Consider the following 17202-nt stretch of genomic DNA (forward strand, 5'->3'; position numbering starts at 1 on the left):
GAGGAATCCAGGGACAGAGAGTCAGAAGTCACATTGGCAGCTCCGTAGGATGTCAAAGCATGGGACAGGATCCCTCCTGGGACCCAGGCTATGCCTCTCTTAGCCATCTTCATTTACAAAGCCCAGGAATTCCTCTGGGCACCCCAACCTTCTGGCCCAAACCCCACTGTGTTGCTTTCTTCAAGTGTGTGAATGGGATAGCGTTTTCCAAATATTACTTGGGCTCCGTAGGGCATCAAAGACAGAGCTGCATACATTTCTAAAACTTAAGAATTTAGCGACAAATCAACAATGAAAATTTTAGTCCCAAATAACTCAGCAATACCACCTGCTCCCCCCCTCCCCATCCCTGACGAAAAGCGGAGCTGACTCGTCCCTTCACAGGCTAGGACCTTCAGGGGGCCTTTAATTCAGGGGGCTAGGATATTTAAACCTTCATGCCCCCATATGCTTTATTCTATAGTAATGTGTGCAAATACATACTTCTTTTCCTGGATTATAAATTCTTGAAAGCCATGGACTGCACTTTATGTGTCCTGGTGTACCTATCAGCGTTAATTGGATGTTTCCCATTAGACCGGGAGGAGAGAGAAGACGTGTCACTTTAAGAGCAAGGGGAGTTCAGTGTTGACTTGATAATGGGCTTGAGTAATGAATATGGTCTGAGAGCAGGGATATTTCTCTTTCCTCAGTGACCAACCCCCAAAGGCTTGTCAAACTCTTGAATGCCCTCCTCTGCACGTAGGGGCCAGCTCTCCCAAGATATAAAGAATGCCCCCCCCCAAAAAAAAGAATAAAAATAAAAGCATAATGAGGATTCCCTCAAGCAAAGAACTAAGCACTTTCTTTTGTGTTTCTTCCCTTGCAAAGGGGAAAGGGGACCCTAATTTTGCAAGACTTCAAAAAGAGGGTGCAGAAGGGCAATTGTTTCAAGGTGGCAATCATTCCTCTGTGTGCTCCTCCCCCATCCCAGCCTCTGCCAGGCAACTGCCAGAGCTTTCTGAAGAATGGCCTCCCCCGCACACACGTCCCCGGGCAGCTTCCTCTCCCTCTAGGCTGGGCTTTTCATTTCGGGCGACCGTGCATACCGATGAGCTAGACCAAGTTCTTCTGGGAAGGGCCGCTCAGCACCATTTGGTCTCGTTTCAGCTGAGGACCCCCAAGTCGTTTCCATTGCCAACCGCGTTGCCGAAATTGTGCATTCCTGGCCCCCAGCCGACGAGGTCCACGGTCAGGCGGGAAGCCGCAAGTCCAAAGGCAGTTTTGTCCATCCGTTCATCCAGCGCCAGGGCTTCCAGCTTCCAGCGCCCAGTGCTAAGAAAGGTAAACCCCCTTCCACGTGCTTGGGTCGTCGGGCCGGGTGTCCGCCAGGCAGAGCTATGCATTTGTGGGTTTGGTCAGAGCAGGGCTCTGCAGTTAGGGGTGTCTGCTGCCCTGGGCCGAGGGCAGGACAGCAGGCTGCTGGAGGCCCCGACCTTTCGCTCTTGAGACCGGCCCAGGCAAGGGCAGTGCGCCAACAGACCGAAGCAACGTGCCAAGCTCAGTGCTAACTGCAAAGCCTCCTGCTGAGGGGGCGGGGGGGAGGGGGAGCACGAAGCTGCCGCTCAACCTTGTCCACCGAGGGAGATGCGCTATTGGATTTAATCCTGTGGGTGACCGGTGTGCTCCTGGGAATGCCCAGGTTACGGACGGAGCACGGGCCCAGGGGCTTACAACGTGGCCCCGTGAAACAGCAGGGCGTCGTCAGACACCAGGTCTGGCGCACCACGTGTAGCAGAAGCGAGAACTAGTGACCAGAGGGGGGGGTCAGCTGTCACCAAAGCCACAGCCGTAGCGAGGACCAGGAGTTCCCAGCAGATGTGCAGGAATTCTGGAGTTGAACGGGAGTGCAACCACGTGCCACAGGAAGAGAAGTTCAGTCCCACTTGCCGTCACTGACGACTGTCCCTGCTCGTGGCCCTCCTTCCCCAAACTCCAGCCCAGGGGTGGGACGGAGGGGAGGCGGCCCGGAGATTGCAGTAGCCCAAGTACAAGGCGCAAGTGGCGGCGGCTGCCTGGCCTGCAAGCGGAGCGGTGATGTCGCCTATCTCGTGCCGCATTGCTGGGACCGCAAACTACCCCTTCCGGGGCTGGAAGAGAAGAGGCCCCTCTGAGTGTGCTAAAAAGTGCCTCCACCTTATTGTGATCCCCTGTGTGTGGAGAGCTGCCCCTGAACCAGCCTCAGGCCGATGCTCGTCTCCTCTGTGCACGTGAGAAATGCCGGCCCTTGTTACGGTGACTCCCAGAGAGAGGGGCCACGGGGGCAGATAAAAACTACATACACACGGGCCACGGAGACCCGCGTGCTGGTGCCTCCCAGGTGATTTGAGGCTCAGACCTCCCACTTCCCTTGCCTTTCGCTAGGCCTTCCTGGGAGGTGATGGGCTGGATTAATTTCCTGGCCTCTCCTTCCCTCTTATCTGGAACACACATGAGGACTCCATGACTTCAAAAAAAGCACTCCTGTATCAGTAACTGGCTTTTCTCTGTCTGGATTCCGTTCCGGAGCCATGACCGTTTTCCTCATGTTGGGTGGTTAGCATGTTTTGAGATAAGAAAAATCATACTCCACGTCCCCCGTTCCCATGTACACACCAACAGGAGCCGTCTCTCTCTCTACCTGCCATGTTAGCCTTTGGAGTGGGAGCACTCCGTAAGTGTATTTACTTATACCTCACTTTGTTGTAAAGACAGCGTGCAAAGTATACATATTAGTAAATAAGATTAATCAAATAAATCAATTTGAAAGATAATGTAAAAAGAACACACTAGCGGGGAAATAGAGGTGGGTTTAGGAATGAGCTTAATTCCCAAAATGCAAGCCAGGAAGACCGTACCCCCTCTTAGCTGGGGCCCACAAATTCGGCTCTGTACTTTCTAGCAGCACAAAGGGGGAATATGACCCATTGGAATTTATGGTGTCCATATGGGAAAAGCAACATCTGCTCAGGAGAATCCTACCAACGAAAAAGAAGGTTCTCCTAAACATCTTCAGAGACAGGACCATGGGTCGTGGAACCAATATCGTCAACAACATTCTTACAGTGAATAAAGTGATGCATTTCATGGTGAGAAGCGGGGCGCTGAGGGAGAAAAGAAGAAAGGAAAGGAGGGGTCTGTAGGAGAGGGCAGCTGGAGTGGTTTGTGCCCCATCAGTCGAAGGAAGGTAAGAGTTAAGTTGCTGAGAATTACAAAGCACATGTCTCCCTCAGTCCCTAACCAGGCTACAAGTATTGTCCCTGGGGGCAAAAAAAAAAAAAAAAAAAAAAAAAAGTTAAGATGATTTTTCTTCTTAAAACAAATAACTGGAATTTTCCCCCGACAGATGGAGAGGAGCAAATAATAGCCCAAATCGTTGAGCTGCTGAAATATTCAGGGGATCAGTTGGAAAGAGAGGTATGGAGCCTCTTGAACTAATGTGATTTCTTTTCTGTGCCCACGCACTGGGACAGAGAATGGAAGCGTACTGCAGATTGTATTCCTTTGCAAGTTCTGGTTTCCACTTAGTCCTAAATTTTATTTCCCTTGGAGTCCAAATTCTTCATGCTGGCAGCATCTCAAAAATGAATCACTTTGGAAAACATAAGTAAACCTTCTGGAGCCTCCCTGGAATTTTTGGAAATGAAAAATGTAACTTTGTTATTGCAAGAAAAGACACCAATAAATTAAAATTTGCTGAATAGAATTATGAATCTGGTTCCCCATGTAACTGATCCTCGGGGAAGTTTAGACTCTTGCATTTGCCCTGCAGTCTGGATATCGATGTCCCACGCCTGCTCCAAGGCTGGAGTCCTTCCCAAAATCTCCCCCGAGAGTGGCTGGACTGTTCTCTGCTCAAGGTCTCTCTCAGCTATTTGGCCGGGGAGGCGGATTAGTGTTACTTGGAGAACTTTGGACTTACTTCCTGCCATTTAGAAGTCAAGACCCATCATTCCTGTCAGGAAAGTGTGAGAGTGTCTTCAGATACAGCGCTGGTGAGCAGGACCCCAGAATTCTGTGCCGTTACCCACAGACTGCTGAGTAGCCTCTGGGGTCTGTCAGTCAGGGACTGGCCTGTGGACCCCTTGCCTTGTCCTGCCACGATCAGTGGATGGAAGTCAGGCCCCATGCGGCTTGTGCAGGAGGGGAAACAGCACTAAGTGGCCAGCCACTCTACCCCAGTCCCAACTTCTCAGTGGGTCCTCCCTCAATGCCTTTGTCAGCAGTGTGTGCAGAGGATGGTAACTGGGAGGGCGTGTGAGCTTCGAGTCCACAAGTAGAGGATGAACTGGGGTGCAGAGAAAGAAAATAGAATACGGTACATGACTTGAGGGCACTCCTATGTTTCTCCAGAACTAACATCAATGGATAGGAGTTATGGGGCAATTGATTTTCTCCATTTTAGGAATGAACTTTCTAGCGCTCAGGGCTGCCTTGTGACGGAATGAGCCTCCTGTCACCAGAAGAATGGCCAGCAGATGCCAATAACCAGCCAACAGTGCAGTCCTTGTACTGGGAGGGACCTATTCGAATCCTCGAGGACTCTTTACAGCTTGAAGACGCTGTGGCTCTCATGGCAACCTCCTTCCCAGCCTCCCTAAGAAGTGACTTGCATTAGGTCAGGGAGGCAAGGGACAGGAAGTGGTATGAAGCTGACCTTTGTGGCTTCAAAGAGAGACGCTTTCCTTTTCATCCCATAAATTACCACTTTAAAAAATCTCGCTTTGCTTGATGCACGCTCCTGATGATTTGGGGTGACGTTTTACGTTATTTATGCAGAAAACATGGTTGTTTCCCCAGTAGAGGACTCTGGTAGGAATACACAGAAGGTCTGACTTTGCTGTGTAGGTGTGAGTTCCTACTAGAGAGGGACAGTGACTCTGTCTAACCCTAACCCTAACCCCTACCCCCCAACCCCATGGCTGCAGAGTGCCTGCAAAGCCCCTCATCCCTGAGACCACATGCAAGCTCATCTTGTACCTTCCTGAGATGCCAGAGGCAGGTGCAACCCAAAGGAGCAAAGAGAGAGGGGCCAGGGTACTCCATGGAAGTGTTTCTTTCTGGCATTTAATTCTTCGACCATTCTGGTAGAGTCCGGGCTTCTGGCTGCCCACTGGGGTTTTGAGTCTAGCTTCTTCAACTGGGTCGCTGATCAAAAGGGGTCCATTCTTGTGTAGAGGACATTAGTCATTCTTGCTTCAGATTTATAAAACAGACAGGCTCCTGAGTCTCACAGAAGTTGGGGGGTGGGCTGGGCTCACATAAAGGATGCTGCTCCACCGAAATCTTTACATAGCATCTGATGCATCCGCCAGGATATCCCTTGTAGAAACAGTGTTTGTTGAGAACCTGCTTAGCTTATCATTCGTCAAAGATAGAATTTCCAAATAAACATTTAATCCTTGCTCACTAAGAAACTTCTTAGTTGGAGCCAGGGTTTTCCACTGGGTGTTTCAGGGGCCCACTGTTGAGTCGGTTTCACTGGGCCAGGCTGCTGTACTAAATGCATATCCTCTTGTACACAGTTAAAGAAAGACAAGGCTTTAATGAACAGCTTCCAGGACCAGCTGTGCTACCCTGTTTTCAAGATCATCACAGACCAGTTCCTAAGGGGTGTGGACACCAGGGGAGAATCAGAGGTCAGAGCTCAGGGCTTTAAGGCTGCTCTTGCAATAGACGTCACGGCCAAGCTCACTGCTATCGACAATCACCCTATGAACAGGGTGCTGGGCTTTGGAACCAAGTACCTAAAAGACAACTTCTCGCCCTGGGTCCAGCAGCACGGTGGATGGGTAAGTGCATCCTATTTCAAAATGAACCTTCCCAGAATTCAGAGGAGACGGAATGGAAAGTTGTGGGGTTTTTTTCATTTTTTCGTTGGTTTTTTTTTTTTTAAGTGAAGGGAACACATCTTTGAGGCAGTTCTCATGGATTTAGAAGTTGAGTGGCAAGAGATATATCCCAGTGATGGGATCCTATTTTTAGTGATTATCTTCATCATCGATAAATATTTACTAGGCTCCCAAAGGGTACATGGGATATGTGTGTTGGACCAGGGGGGACCGGTCAGATATAACAGGAAATGAAGAGATGTCAAGATATAAAATGTTTAGATATAATTTCTGCTTTCACAAATTTTGTAAGCAACCGAAGTCTGTCAGTGAGACAAGGAGAGGCAAACACTTCCTTGTTCTCTTAGCTGCTGACAGGCAGAGAGAGACACAGCGTTCATGATATTTTGTCATTGCTGCTTGGACCCAGCCATTTTGACAGGGACATTTTGATACAAAGCAAAAAGCAAACCATTAAATTTGTATCGTTTTGTTTTGTTTTATTTTAAATAAAGTTTATTTATTTTTTAAGCAATCTCTACACCCCACGTGGGGCTTGAACTCAACAATCCCGAGATCAAGAGTCACAAGGTCTCCCCACTGAGCCAGCCAGGTGCCCCAAATTTGTATGGTTTTTTTTTGTTTTTTTTTTTTTAATTTATATCCAAATTAGCATATAGTGCAACAATGATTTCAGGAGTAGACTCCTTAGTGCCCCTTACCCATTTAGCCCATCCCCCTCCCACAACCCCTCCAGTAACCCTCTGTTTGTTCTCCATATTTAAGAGTCTCTTATGTTTTGTCCCCCTCCCTGTTTTTATATTATTTTTGTTTCCCTTCCCTTATGTTCATCTGTTTTGTCTCTTAAAGTCCTCATATGAGTGAAGTCATATGATTTTTGTCTTTCTCTGACTGACTAATTTCGCTTAGCATAATACCCTCCAGTGCCATCCATGTAGTTGCAAATGGCAAGATTTCATTCTTTTTGATTGCTGAGTAATACTCCATCGTATATATATACCACATCTTCTTTATCCATTCATCCAATGCCCATGGACATTCGGGCTCTTTCCATAATTTGGCTATTGTTGATATGTATCTGTTTTTAACTACCTGCTATCAGGCGAAACAGACATCTTCACCCCCATGCCTCAGACTCAACATCCCTCCCCCCCCCGCCCCCTGCCAACCCCATCCTTTATCCTCATTCCTTGAGATTTCCTTAAAGCTGCCATACTCAGATGGCCTCCCAAGGTTAACCTTTCCAAAATGTGTAGCCCATAGTTTTAAATATCCATAGGCTCAGGGCACTTTATTTTGTCTGTTCAGATCCTTCTTGGAAGCACAGGCCTTTGTCCCACATTATCTTTAGTCCTCTTTCCACTAGAATGGAGCAAGGGTAGTGGGTTTGAGTCTGCTCCACACATGGTCAGCATGGCCCTGAGGCCTCCACTCTTGGTCTCTTGGTTTCCAGAAGGAATGCAGAGCTGATCTTGCTAAGGGACTGAAGTGCCCGCTGTGGTCTTCAGTGGCTGCCTGTTAAGCTTACCTAGTCTTCTGTTCCTTTCTATTTTCCACATCTGCACCAGATATGGTAGCCGTAAGGGGCTGATCTGAACAACTGAGGCTCTTAAGTATTCTAAATTCAAGCTGCCTTAACTCATGCTAAGATGCCTCGACATTATTTTGGCTTTAACTGTTCTTTCTTCCAGGACCCCCTCAAGTCCCTCCTCTGTCCCAGAGCCTTTCCCGACTACTCTAGCTTAAGGGCCTCACTAGCCTCTGACTTCTTACAACACTTCATATCTGCACTATGATTACATACAGGAAAGAATCATCCTGGTTAATGTTAATATATTTTTCCAAAATATATTTTCCAAAATATAATTTGGTCTTGGTAATATATTTTTCCAAAAAGATTGTAAGTATCAACTGGGTCCACAGGCCAGTTCTATTCAGTCTATAGGCTAAAAGTCTATGTAGTTGGTTAATGCAGCTGAAATGCCAACTGTGTTCTGTAAAAAAAATAGTCTACACCGAAAGCACAAACAACAAAAGAAAAAATAAATTGGATTACATCAAATTAAAATTTTTTCTGCTTGAGGGGCACCTGGCCGGCTCAGTCGGTGGAGCATGTGACTCTTGATCTTGGGGTTGTGAGTTTGAGTCCCACGTTGGGTGTAGAGAGTATTTAGCAAATAAAAATCTTAAGAAAGACAAATTTAAAAAATAAGTAATTTTTTTCTGCTTCAAAGGACACTACCAATAAAATGAAAAGACAACACACAGAATGAAACAAAATATGTTCAAATCATATATCTGAAAAAGAACTTGTATTCAGAATATGTAATAAATTCTTACAACTCAACAATAAAAAGACAAAAGCCAATTTTGAATAGACATTTCTCCATAGAAGATATACAGATGGCCAGTAAGCAATGAAAAGATGCTTGCTTAACATCTTCATTTCAACATTAGGCGCATGTGAATCAAAACCACAGTAAGATATCATTTCACATGCACTAGCATGGCTAAAATAAAAAAGACAGATGTTGGTGAGGATGTGGAGAAATGTGAACCCTTATCCACTGCTGGTTGAGTTCTAAAATTTTCCCTTTTAGAAACAATTTGGCAATCCCCCCAAAATATTAAACATAGAGTCACCAATTCCACTCAGATATATACCCAAGAAAATTGATAACAAATGTTCACATAAAAACTTGTACATAAATGACCATAGCAGCATTCATTTTATGCATAATAGCCTGAAAGTGGAAATAACCCAAATGTTCATCAGTGATGAATGGTGAATAGCAAAACCAAAGGCAGTATGTACATACAGTGGAATATTATTTAAGCATAAAAAGGAATGGAACAGATGGATGAACCTTGAAAACATTATGCTAAGTGAAAGTTAGACAATAGGGCCATATACCATACATTGTATGATTCTATTTTCATGAAATGTCCAGAATAGGTGAATTCACAGAGACAGATTAGAGAAGAAGAGAGAGAATAGGGAGTGACTGCTAATGGATAAAGAGTTTCTTTTTGTGTGATGGAAATGTTCTAAAATCAGCCAAACGTGATGGTTGCACAATTCTGTGAATATACTAAAACCCACTGAATTATATATTTTAAAAGGATGAACTCTGTGATATATTTCAACAAATCTGCTATGAAAAAATGGTGGTTCTAATTCTAGCAAGCAAATTAAAAGACAAAAGAAAAAAGAATACATTTTTATTTACTTATTTTTAATTTGGCTGCTGGTGCTAGAGAGAAAAACAGTTTTAATTAGAGAAGATTGATGGATTTTTGGTAGAAATAATAAAGGGAATTTTCAAAGGCTTCAGAATTTGATGGCATTGTTCCTTATCATTTGTAATTTATTAGTTTACTTTTCCAGGTCATCATAAATCCGAATTTTAAGTCTTGGCCACAGTTAGGTTTAATTTGGAGCATGTGGCTGGAAATTGGAAGAGGGAAGAAAAAGAATGAGAGAGAAAGGACTATAATGTTTCCAAGGCTGATAGAGGAGTTGCAAAAAATAAAGAAGGAGGATGTTGATAAAAGAATATTTATGAGTTGATATGAGTTATGAAAATGTGAAGGAGATGTGGACACCTGTGCTCAGTCTCCAAGCACAAGAAAGAAAGATGACACTGGGTGGCAAGCTTCTAGGGACTTCCATTGGCTCTTGGTATTTTGGTGGCACTCCAGGGTGTCCTTATAGTGGTAGGGAAGGAGGAAAATGATTCCTATGCACCAGTTTTCCAGGGTTCCTAACTATCCCAGTGTTTCACATTTCCTGCAAGTACATCTAACTTCCCAACGAAATTGCAAACACGAGGGCAGATTTATGTATTTTATGCTTCTTTGTCTCTCAACACTCCCATTCTTTCTACATACATCATAGATGTTAAGCCAATACTCTTAGCATAATCAATCAATCAATCAAATGAAAGAATAACAACTGTATCTAAAAAACATGTTAGGGGCGCCTGGGTGGCTCAGTGGGTTAAGTGTCCGACTCTTGGTTTTGGCTCAGGTCATGATCTCACAGTTCATGGGTTTGACCCCAGAGTTGGGCACCATGCTTGGGATTCTATCTCTCTACTTCTATCTCTATCTCTATCTCTACCTCTACCTCTGCTCCTCCCCCACGTGCATACTCTCTCAAAAATAAACAAACTTAAAAAAATAAAAAATAAAAATAAAAAGCATGCTAAACTAGCTGCCATGAGATTTTAATTCACCCATTGGGCATTTTTCCTCATTGTAAAGGACTGTTCAAATAGTCACCCTGTGCTCCTACAACTTCATCCATTTCACAGAACTTTGCAAAGAGCATAATCTTCAACTTTCCATAATCTTCAACTTTCCAATATCTGTTCCTTTGAATTTTTTTTTAACTCTTCTGAATTTTAAATACAGCATCAAAGCCTTTCCCCATCTAGCCTATCAGCCCTGGGTGTGTAACCTAAGTCCTTCACATATGTTTTCCTTTCCTGAATACCAAGGCTGCTGCTCATCTTTCCAAACCTCCCCCCAACCCTAACATAGTCTCTGAAACCCGGGTCATGCCTGGGACAAGAGAGCAGAGTTAACAGGTTTATGTTTTCAGTTCAACAGTGAATCAAACTTGGAATTTTGTGAATCTATTTCTCTTTTTCCCCTCTAGGAAAAAGTGCTTGGGATATCACATGAAGAAGTAGACTGAAAAATCAGAAGATTTGTAATCTGGAATACTCATTATCCAACTAGGATCCTGTCTACATTGGTCTCAGCATAGACTATGGGAGAAAATTAACATGTACAAGGCAGAGGGAGCACTGAAGTTTTCAAAGTCATTGTTCCTGTGAATCCAGAGGCCTGAGGAGAGAGGCCTTGTCTGTCTGCAGCTCATAGAATGTAGTAGTGTGGCCAGTGACATCCATGTTTCCCAGGTTCTCCAATGAGTGTGGGAGGAAGTCTAGGAAGACAAGTGGTAATTTTCCTTTCAGATGTTCAGAACAGAGACGGTCACCTTGTCTCTGTTGGCCGCTTTGGGGAAATTTTGTTACAGATATTTGCTGATCTCATAAGGGCGAAATGATAAATTGTGCATGTGTTTACTCTTTGGTTTTCTGGTACCATTTCTTTTTAAACTACACTTGGGATGGCCTAATGACGTTGTTTCAAGCCTACTTTTAGGAAGATATTGCTATTGATGTTGGTAGATGCAGTTCAAAGAGACTTGAATTCACTGCTATATCCACTAGTTTGGGGATATATTATCATGTCTGCCTTTTGACTCATTTCCCTAGAAAAATGCTTTGGCAGTTTGAAAACTTCCATTTGGCAGAAAATTATTACTTCTACCTCCCTCAGCAATCTCAGAGACCCCACCTCTATTTCTCAAGGACTCTGAAATTTTCTTTATTTTTTTTGTGATAGTGTAATGATTAGTAGCTGTTAAACACGTGGAAAGACCACTGTCAAGAGTATCTTACATGGGGCACCAAAGTGGCTCAGTCGGTTAAGCATCCGACTTTGGATGAGGTCATTATCTCACGGTTTGTGAGTTTGAGCCCCGCATGGAGCTCTGTGCTGACAGCTCAGAGCCCAGAGCCTGCTTCAGATGCTGTGTCTCCCTCTCTCTCTACCTCTCCCCGCACTTGTGCTTTCTCTCTCTCAAAAATAAACATTAAAAACAATTTTTAAAAAGAGTATTTTATGGTTAAAACAAGTAAAAAGTAATAGTACTAAGATTTCCATGAAGATCGAATGAGTTAATTTATAAAAAGTGCTTACAACAGTGCTTGGTATTTAGTGCTGAGTGCTCACTTATGTTTAATATGCACTGCCCTCAGCTAAAACAAAATTTCCTCTCCTCCCAAAGCAGTCACTGATTGTTTTTCTGAAATTAGTGTTCAGAATGAGGTTTTATAGTAAGCGAAATATGTTTCGCAATTGTTTAACAAACAATAATTATTGAAACAATAATTTTTAAAATACTATCAAATTATAGCCTTAAAAATGTCTAGATCTGTAGCACCCAGCATGTAGCCTGATGTAAAACAGGTGTTTAATAAACCTGTGATGAGCAAATAAATGAATGCGTTAGACATACTTCCAGCTCCAAGGGAAAATTGGACCCGTCTAATATCACATCAAATATCACTACTCTACCCATCTTAACTGAAATGAGTTATTCTCCCAGATTTGGAAATGGCAAGAGTAAAAGTAAGCCTCCGCAGCCAGAAGCACAGGCTAAATCACACTTCCGTCTGGTGTCACCACAGAACACGCATGCCCCAGTCTCCACCACTGAACCAGAAATTGTGTGCCATCACTGGCCCCACTGCTACTGAGAAATGATGCTGCTACCCCCACTCCCATCTCTCTTCCCCACTGGGAAGAATCTTCCCAATCTTGCCTGTCTCCAAGGTAAACTTCCAGGTGGATTACTTGGATTAGCTGACCCCAGATCATATGCCTGTGCTCCAGCTGTCAAGAACTAGGAGAGTGGGCTTTCTACATTTTCAGTTCATTATGAGAGAAGGCTGTTTACCATATTAAGTTACATAAGGTAGGGCATTCCCTAAGAGGAAGAGGAGGGCTCAAATAGGGGCTGTCCCCATTTATAGTGGCAAACATCCACTCTACAAGTCTTTTTACCCCCACTCCTTCTGCTTACCGTGGCCACAAAAGCCAAAAGAATTTTGAGTGAGTTGCAATCAAATGGGGCCGAATTCTTTGTTCAACAATCTTGTGACGTGGCTTTTGTGTAATTGTTTCATAGTTTTCTGACTTGTTCATTGGAAAGACTGTAAAAACTCTAAGGAGATAATTAATTAAAGGTATTCTTGTACTTTTTAATCCAAGTACAAAAAAAAGATAACTAACATTAAACAGCGTTCAGAATGCAATTGTTTGGGGCTCCTTGTGGAATTAATCTACAAGAAACACAAATGATAGGGGCTGATGAGGGGAAGTCTATGTTTGATCTGTAAAGTGTGACAATCTGAGAAATCAACAGTGACTTGAGTGCATGAAAGAGGAAGAATCAATGATTAGTAAACCCTGATACCACTGTTGAAAAATGGTGGATGGTGGTTTTAGGTAATGCTGAATCAAACCTGGAGCTGTGGGAAAGGGTAAATAAAGAATGTAAATCAGGTAACTGTGGGGAAAAAAAATATTCCCTTTTGCTTCCTGCCCCCACACAGAAAGTCAGAAAAACATCCGAGATAAAGGAGTTTCTTCTTATGGATGGCGACAATGGGGATCACCTCTTCTCCCACTTTGATTCAACCATTCTACATTATGCATTTGCAACCTTGCACCTCTGGGCCTTTATAACAATATTTTTTCTCCACTTGGTCTGTCCTTGCCTCCTGGTCCCCTTTCCCCTTATTTCCACTAATTCAATGAACTCCAGCCCATCTTTCCAAATTCACTCCATTTCTTCCAGGAAGTATTTGCTAAACCCTCCCTTGGCTGCCAGAGGGCTACATTTGGATACCTTTCTTCATAGAGATGCTCCATAGCACACTATTTATGGACATTATACTTAAGACATTATGCCATAAGAACTAATCTTTTGCATTGGATTATAAATGCTTCTGTTAACAAAAATGCTTTTGTAAACAAGTATTATGTCTAATTTAACTTTGTCTGTCTAATGCCTGGCCTACTTTTAACATACAATTGCAAAATCATATACCCTAGCCTCACTGCTATAACCGGTAAATCAATGAGATTGGAGTATGGCCCAAGATATGTGTAGTTTTAACAAACTCTCCAAATGTTCCAAATCATCTGCAGCTTCCAGCCAAGATGAAGTAATAGTGACTGAGTTTAAACTCCTGCTTAAAACAACTGGAAAAAAAAAAAAAAAGACAAGCTATATGAAAGAATAGCTTTCCGTTTTCAAGACATTGTGCATCAGGCAATGAAGGAGTAGTCCCTGAGAGATGAGAAATAAGGTGAGCGTCCAACTCTTGATTTTGGCTCAGGTCATGACCTCATGGTCATGAGATCGAGCTGAGCATCTCTCTCCCTCTCTTTGCCCTTTCCCAGATCACATGTGCACACACACTCTCTCAAAGAACTTAAAAAAATTTTTTAATTATAAAAAAGAAAGGAAATAAAGAGAAAGAAAGCAGAATGGTGTAAAAGTAATGAAACCAAAAGATGGTTTGTGGAGATCAGTAACACCTCTAGCCTGATTGATCAAGAGAAAAGGCACAACTTACCAATAATAAACAGAGGGAACATCACTATAGGTTCTACAGATATTAAAAGGATAATGAGAATATCATATACCAAAAATTCAACAACTTAGATGAAATGGACAAATTTCTTAAAAGACACACTACCAAAGCTCACTCAAGAAAAATAGAATGTAGGCGCGCCTGGGTGGCGCAGTCGGTTTGGCGTCCGACTTCAACCAGGTCACGATCTCGCGGTCCGTGAGTTCGAGCCCCGTGTCAGGCTCTGGGCTGATGGCTCGGAGCCTGGAGCCTGTTTCCGATTCTGTGTCTCCCTCTCTCTCTGCCCCTCCCCCGTTCATGCTCTGTCTCTCTCTGCCCCCCCCCCCAAAAAAAAAACGTTGAAAAAAAAAAGAAAAATAGAATGTAGGTGCACCTGGGTGGCTCAGTCGGTTAAGCCTCTGACTCTTGATTTCAGCTCAGGTCATGATCTTGCAGTTCATGAGATGGAGCATGGATAGCAGGGAGCCTGCTTGGGATTCTCTCTCTCTCCTCTCTCTGTCCCTCCTTCCCACTCGCATGTGCACTCACTCTCTCTCTCTCTCAAAAGAAATAAGTTAAAACATTTAAAAAACTAGAATGCAAACTTAACATTTCCAAAATGGAAAACATTTTAAACAGTTCCTTTTTCTTTTCTTTTTTTTTTTTGGGTGGGTGGGGGAGGGAGTATAGGATTGCATCTGTTTCTCTTGCTTTTATTTTACTTATTGTCAAGTTAGCTAATATATAGTGTAGTCTTGGCTTCAGGAGTAGATTCCCATGATTCATCACTTACATACAACACCCAGTGCTCATCCCAACAAGTGCCCTCCTCAATGTCCATCACCCATTTTCCCTGCCCCCAACCCCCACCCCCATCAGCCCTCAGTTTGTTCTGTGTATTTAAGAGTCTCTTATGGTTTGCTTCCCTGTTTGTATCTTATTTTTCCTTCCCTTCCATAGTTTCTTTAAAAGTTAAACATCTACCAGATGACCCAACCATTTCATTCTTAGGAATTTATTCAAAAGAAATGAATTGGCCTAAAATTTGTACCAAATACAGTAACTATAGGGGCGCCTGGGTGGCTCAGTCAGTTAAGCGTCCAACTTCAGCTCAGGTCATGACCTTGGAGTTTGTGAGTTCGAGCCCACGTCAGGCTCTGTGCTGACAGCTCAGAGCCTGGAGGCTACTTCGGATTCTGTGTCTCCCTCTCTCTCTGCCCCTTCCCTGCTCGCACTCTCTCTGTCTCTCAAAAAGAAATAAACGTTAAAAAAAAAAAACTAAAAAAAAAAAAAAAAAAGGAATTTATTCAAAAGAAATGAATTGGTTTAAAACTTGTACCAAATATAGTAACTATAGGGGTGCCTGGGTGGCTCAGTCAGTTAAGCCTCTGACTTCAGCTCAGGTCATGATCTCACAGTTCGTGAGTTTGAGCCCCACATCGGCTCTGTGCTGACAGCTTAGAGCCTGGAGCCTGCTTTGGATTCTGTGTCTCCCTCTCTCTCTGCTCCTCCTCGGCTCATGCTCTGTCTCTGTCTCTCTTTCAAAAATAAATAAAAACATTTAAAAAAATAAAGTACAAATATAGTAACTATATTTGTGAAAGCCCTAAATGGAAAACAACCCAAATGTTCATCAACAGATGAATGGATAAACAAATTGTGGTATATCCATACAATGAGATACTATTCATATATATATGAATATATGTATATAATATGTATATTATATATATATATATAAAGAATAAACTATCAGTATATGCTGTAACATGCATATGAATGAATCTCTAAGAAGCTCAACCAAAACCAAAAAAAAATCATACACTACATATATACTTATATAAAATTATAGAAAATGCAATTAATTTATTGTGACAGAAAACAGGTCATTGGTTTCCTGGAACGGAGGGATGGAAAGAAGGAATTATAGAGGGGCATGAGCATTTTGGGGTGATAGAACTGTTGTTACCTTGTCTTACTATTTTGTGTGTATATAAAAACACAAAATTAATTACTGCATACTTCAAATACATGCAGTTTATTGTATGTCAATTATACCTCAATAAAGCTGTCATAAATTTTCTTAAGACAACATGGCAACATTTCAGACAATCAAAGGCACAATTTATCATGATTAGATCAACATTGTAAGATATGCTGAAGGAAATTTCTTCAGCCAGAAGGAAAACTGTATTAGAAACCCAGATCTATAAAAAGGAATGAAGAGCACCAAAGAATAATATGAAGGTAAATAAAAATATTTTTCTCATCTTTAAATTTTAAAAAAGAAAATTGATTAAAGCAAAAACAATGTCTCATGACATAACATGCAGAACATGTATGACAATAAAACATAAAAGACTAGAAGGGAAAAATGAAAAGAGACTGTTGTAAGGTTTCATATTATATGCAAAGTGGTGTATTATTTCATGTAGACTACAGCAAGTTAAAGATGCATACTGTAAATCGTACAGCGATGACTACATGAGCATAGCTAGTAAGCCAATAGTAGAAATAAAATGGAATCCTGAAACATACTCTCTTCCAAAGATGGCCAGAGAAGAGTAAAAAGAAGGAATAGTTGGGACAAAGAGAAAATATCAAAATGGTAGACAAATCAAATCAGCAATAATTGCATTAAATGGAAATGGCTAAGTAGTGCCATTAAAATGCAGAAATAGTATTGATAAAAATGAAGACCAAACTACATATTTTATGTCTAAACATGAAAGAGAGAGAGGTTAAAAGTAAAAGAATAGGGGCGCCTGGGTGGCTCAGTTGGTTAAGCGTCCGACTTCGGCTCGGGTCATGATCTTGCGGTCCATGAGTTCGAGCCCCGCGTCAGGCTCTGGGCTGATGGCTCAGAGCCCGGAGCCTGCTTCCGATTCTGTGTCTCCCTCTCTCTCTGCCCCTCCCCCGTTCATGCTCTGTCTCTCTCTGTCTCAAAAATAAATAAAAAACATTAAAAAAAATTTTTTAAAGTAAAAGAATAGAAAAATGAATGCAAAACTAGTCAGAAAGCTGGAATGGGTATATTAATATCAAAGTGGACTTCAAGTCAAGGAATATGGAGGCAAAGAGGGACATTACGTAACAATAAAAAGGTGAATTAT

General features: G+C 42.6%; 1 protein-coding gene across 4 annotated transcripts in view; it reads left to right on the forward strand.

Annotated features, from left to right (window-relative positions):
• Nucleotides 1-10966, forward strand: part of BCL2L14 (BCL2 like 14) — a 36999-nt gene extending 26033 nt beyond the window's left edge. For all 4 annotated transcript variants that reach the window (XM_053225834.1, XM_015061704.3, XM_015061703.3 and 1 more), the window contains 4 exons: nt 1150-1323; nt 3365-3435; nt 5544-5810; nt 10534-10966. In XM_053225834.1, the coding sequence (XP_053081809.1) occupies nt 1150-1323; nt 3365-3435; nt 5544-5810; nt 10534-10572 (551 nt within the window). In that variant the 3' untranslated portion in view covers nt 10573-10966. The remainder of the gene's footprint in view (nt 1-1149; nt 1324-3364; nt 3436-5543; nt 5811-10533) is intronic.
• The last annotated feature ends 6236 nt before the right edge of the window (nt 10967-17202 follow it).

The sequence above is a fragment of the Acinonyx jubatus genome, chromosome B4, assembly GCF_027475565.1.
Source record: "Acinonyx jubatus isolate Ajub_Pintada_27869175 chromosome B4, VMU_Ajub_asm_v1.0, whole genome shotgun sequence".
NCBI classification, from domain to species: Eukaryota; Metazoa; Chordata; class Mammalia; order Carnivora; family Felidae; genus Acinonyx; species Acinonyx jubatus.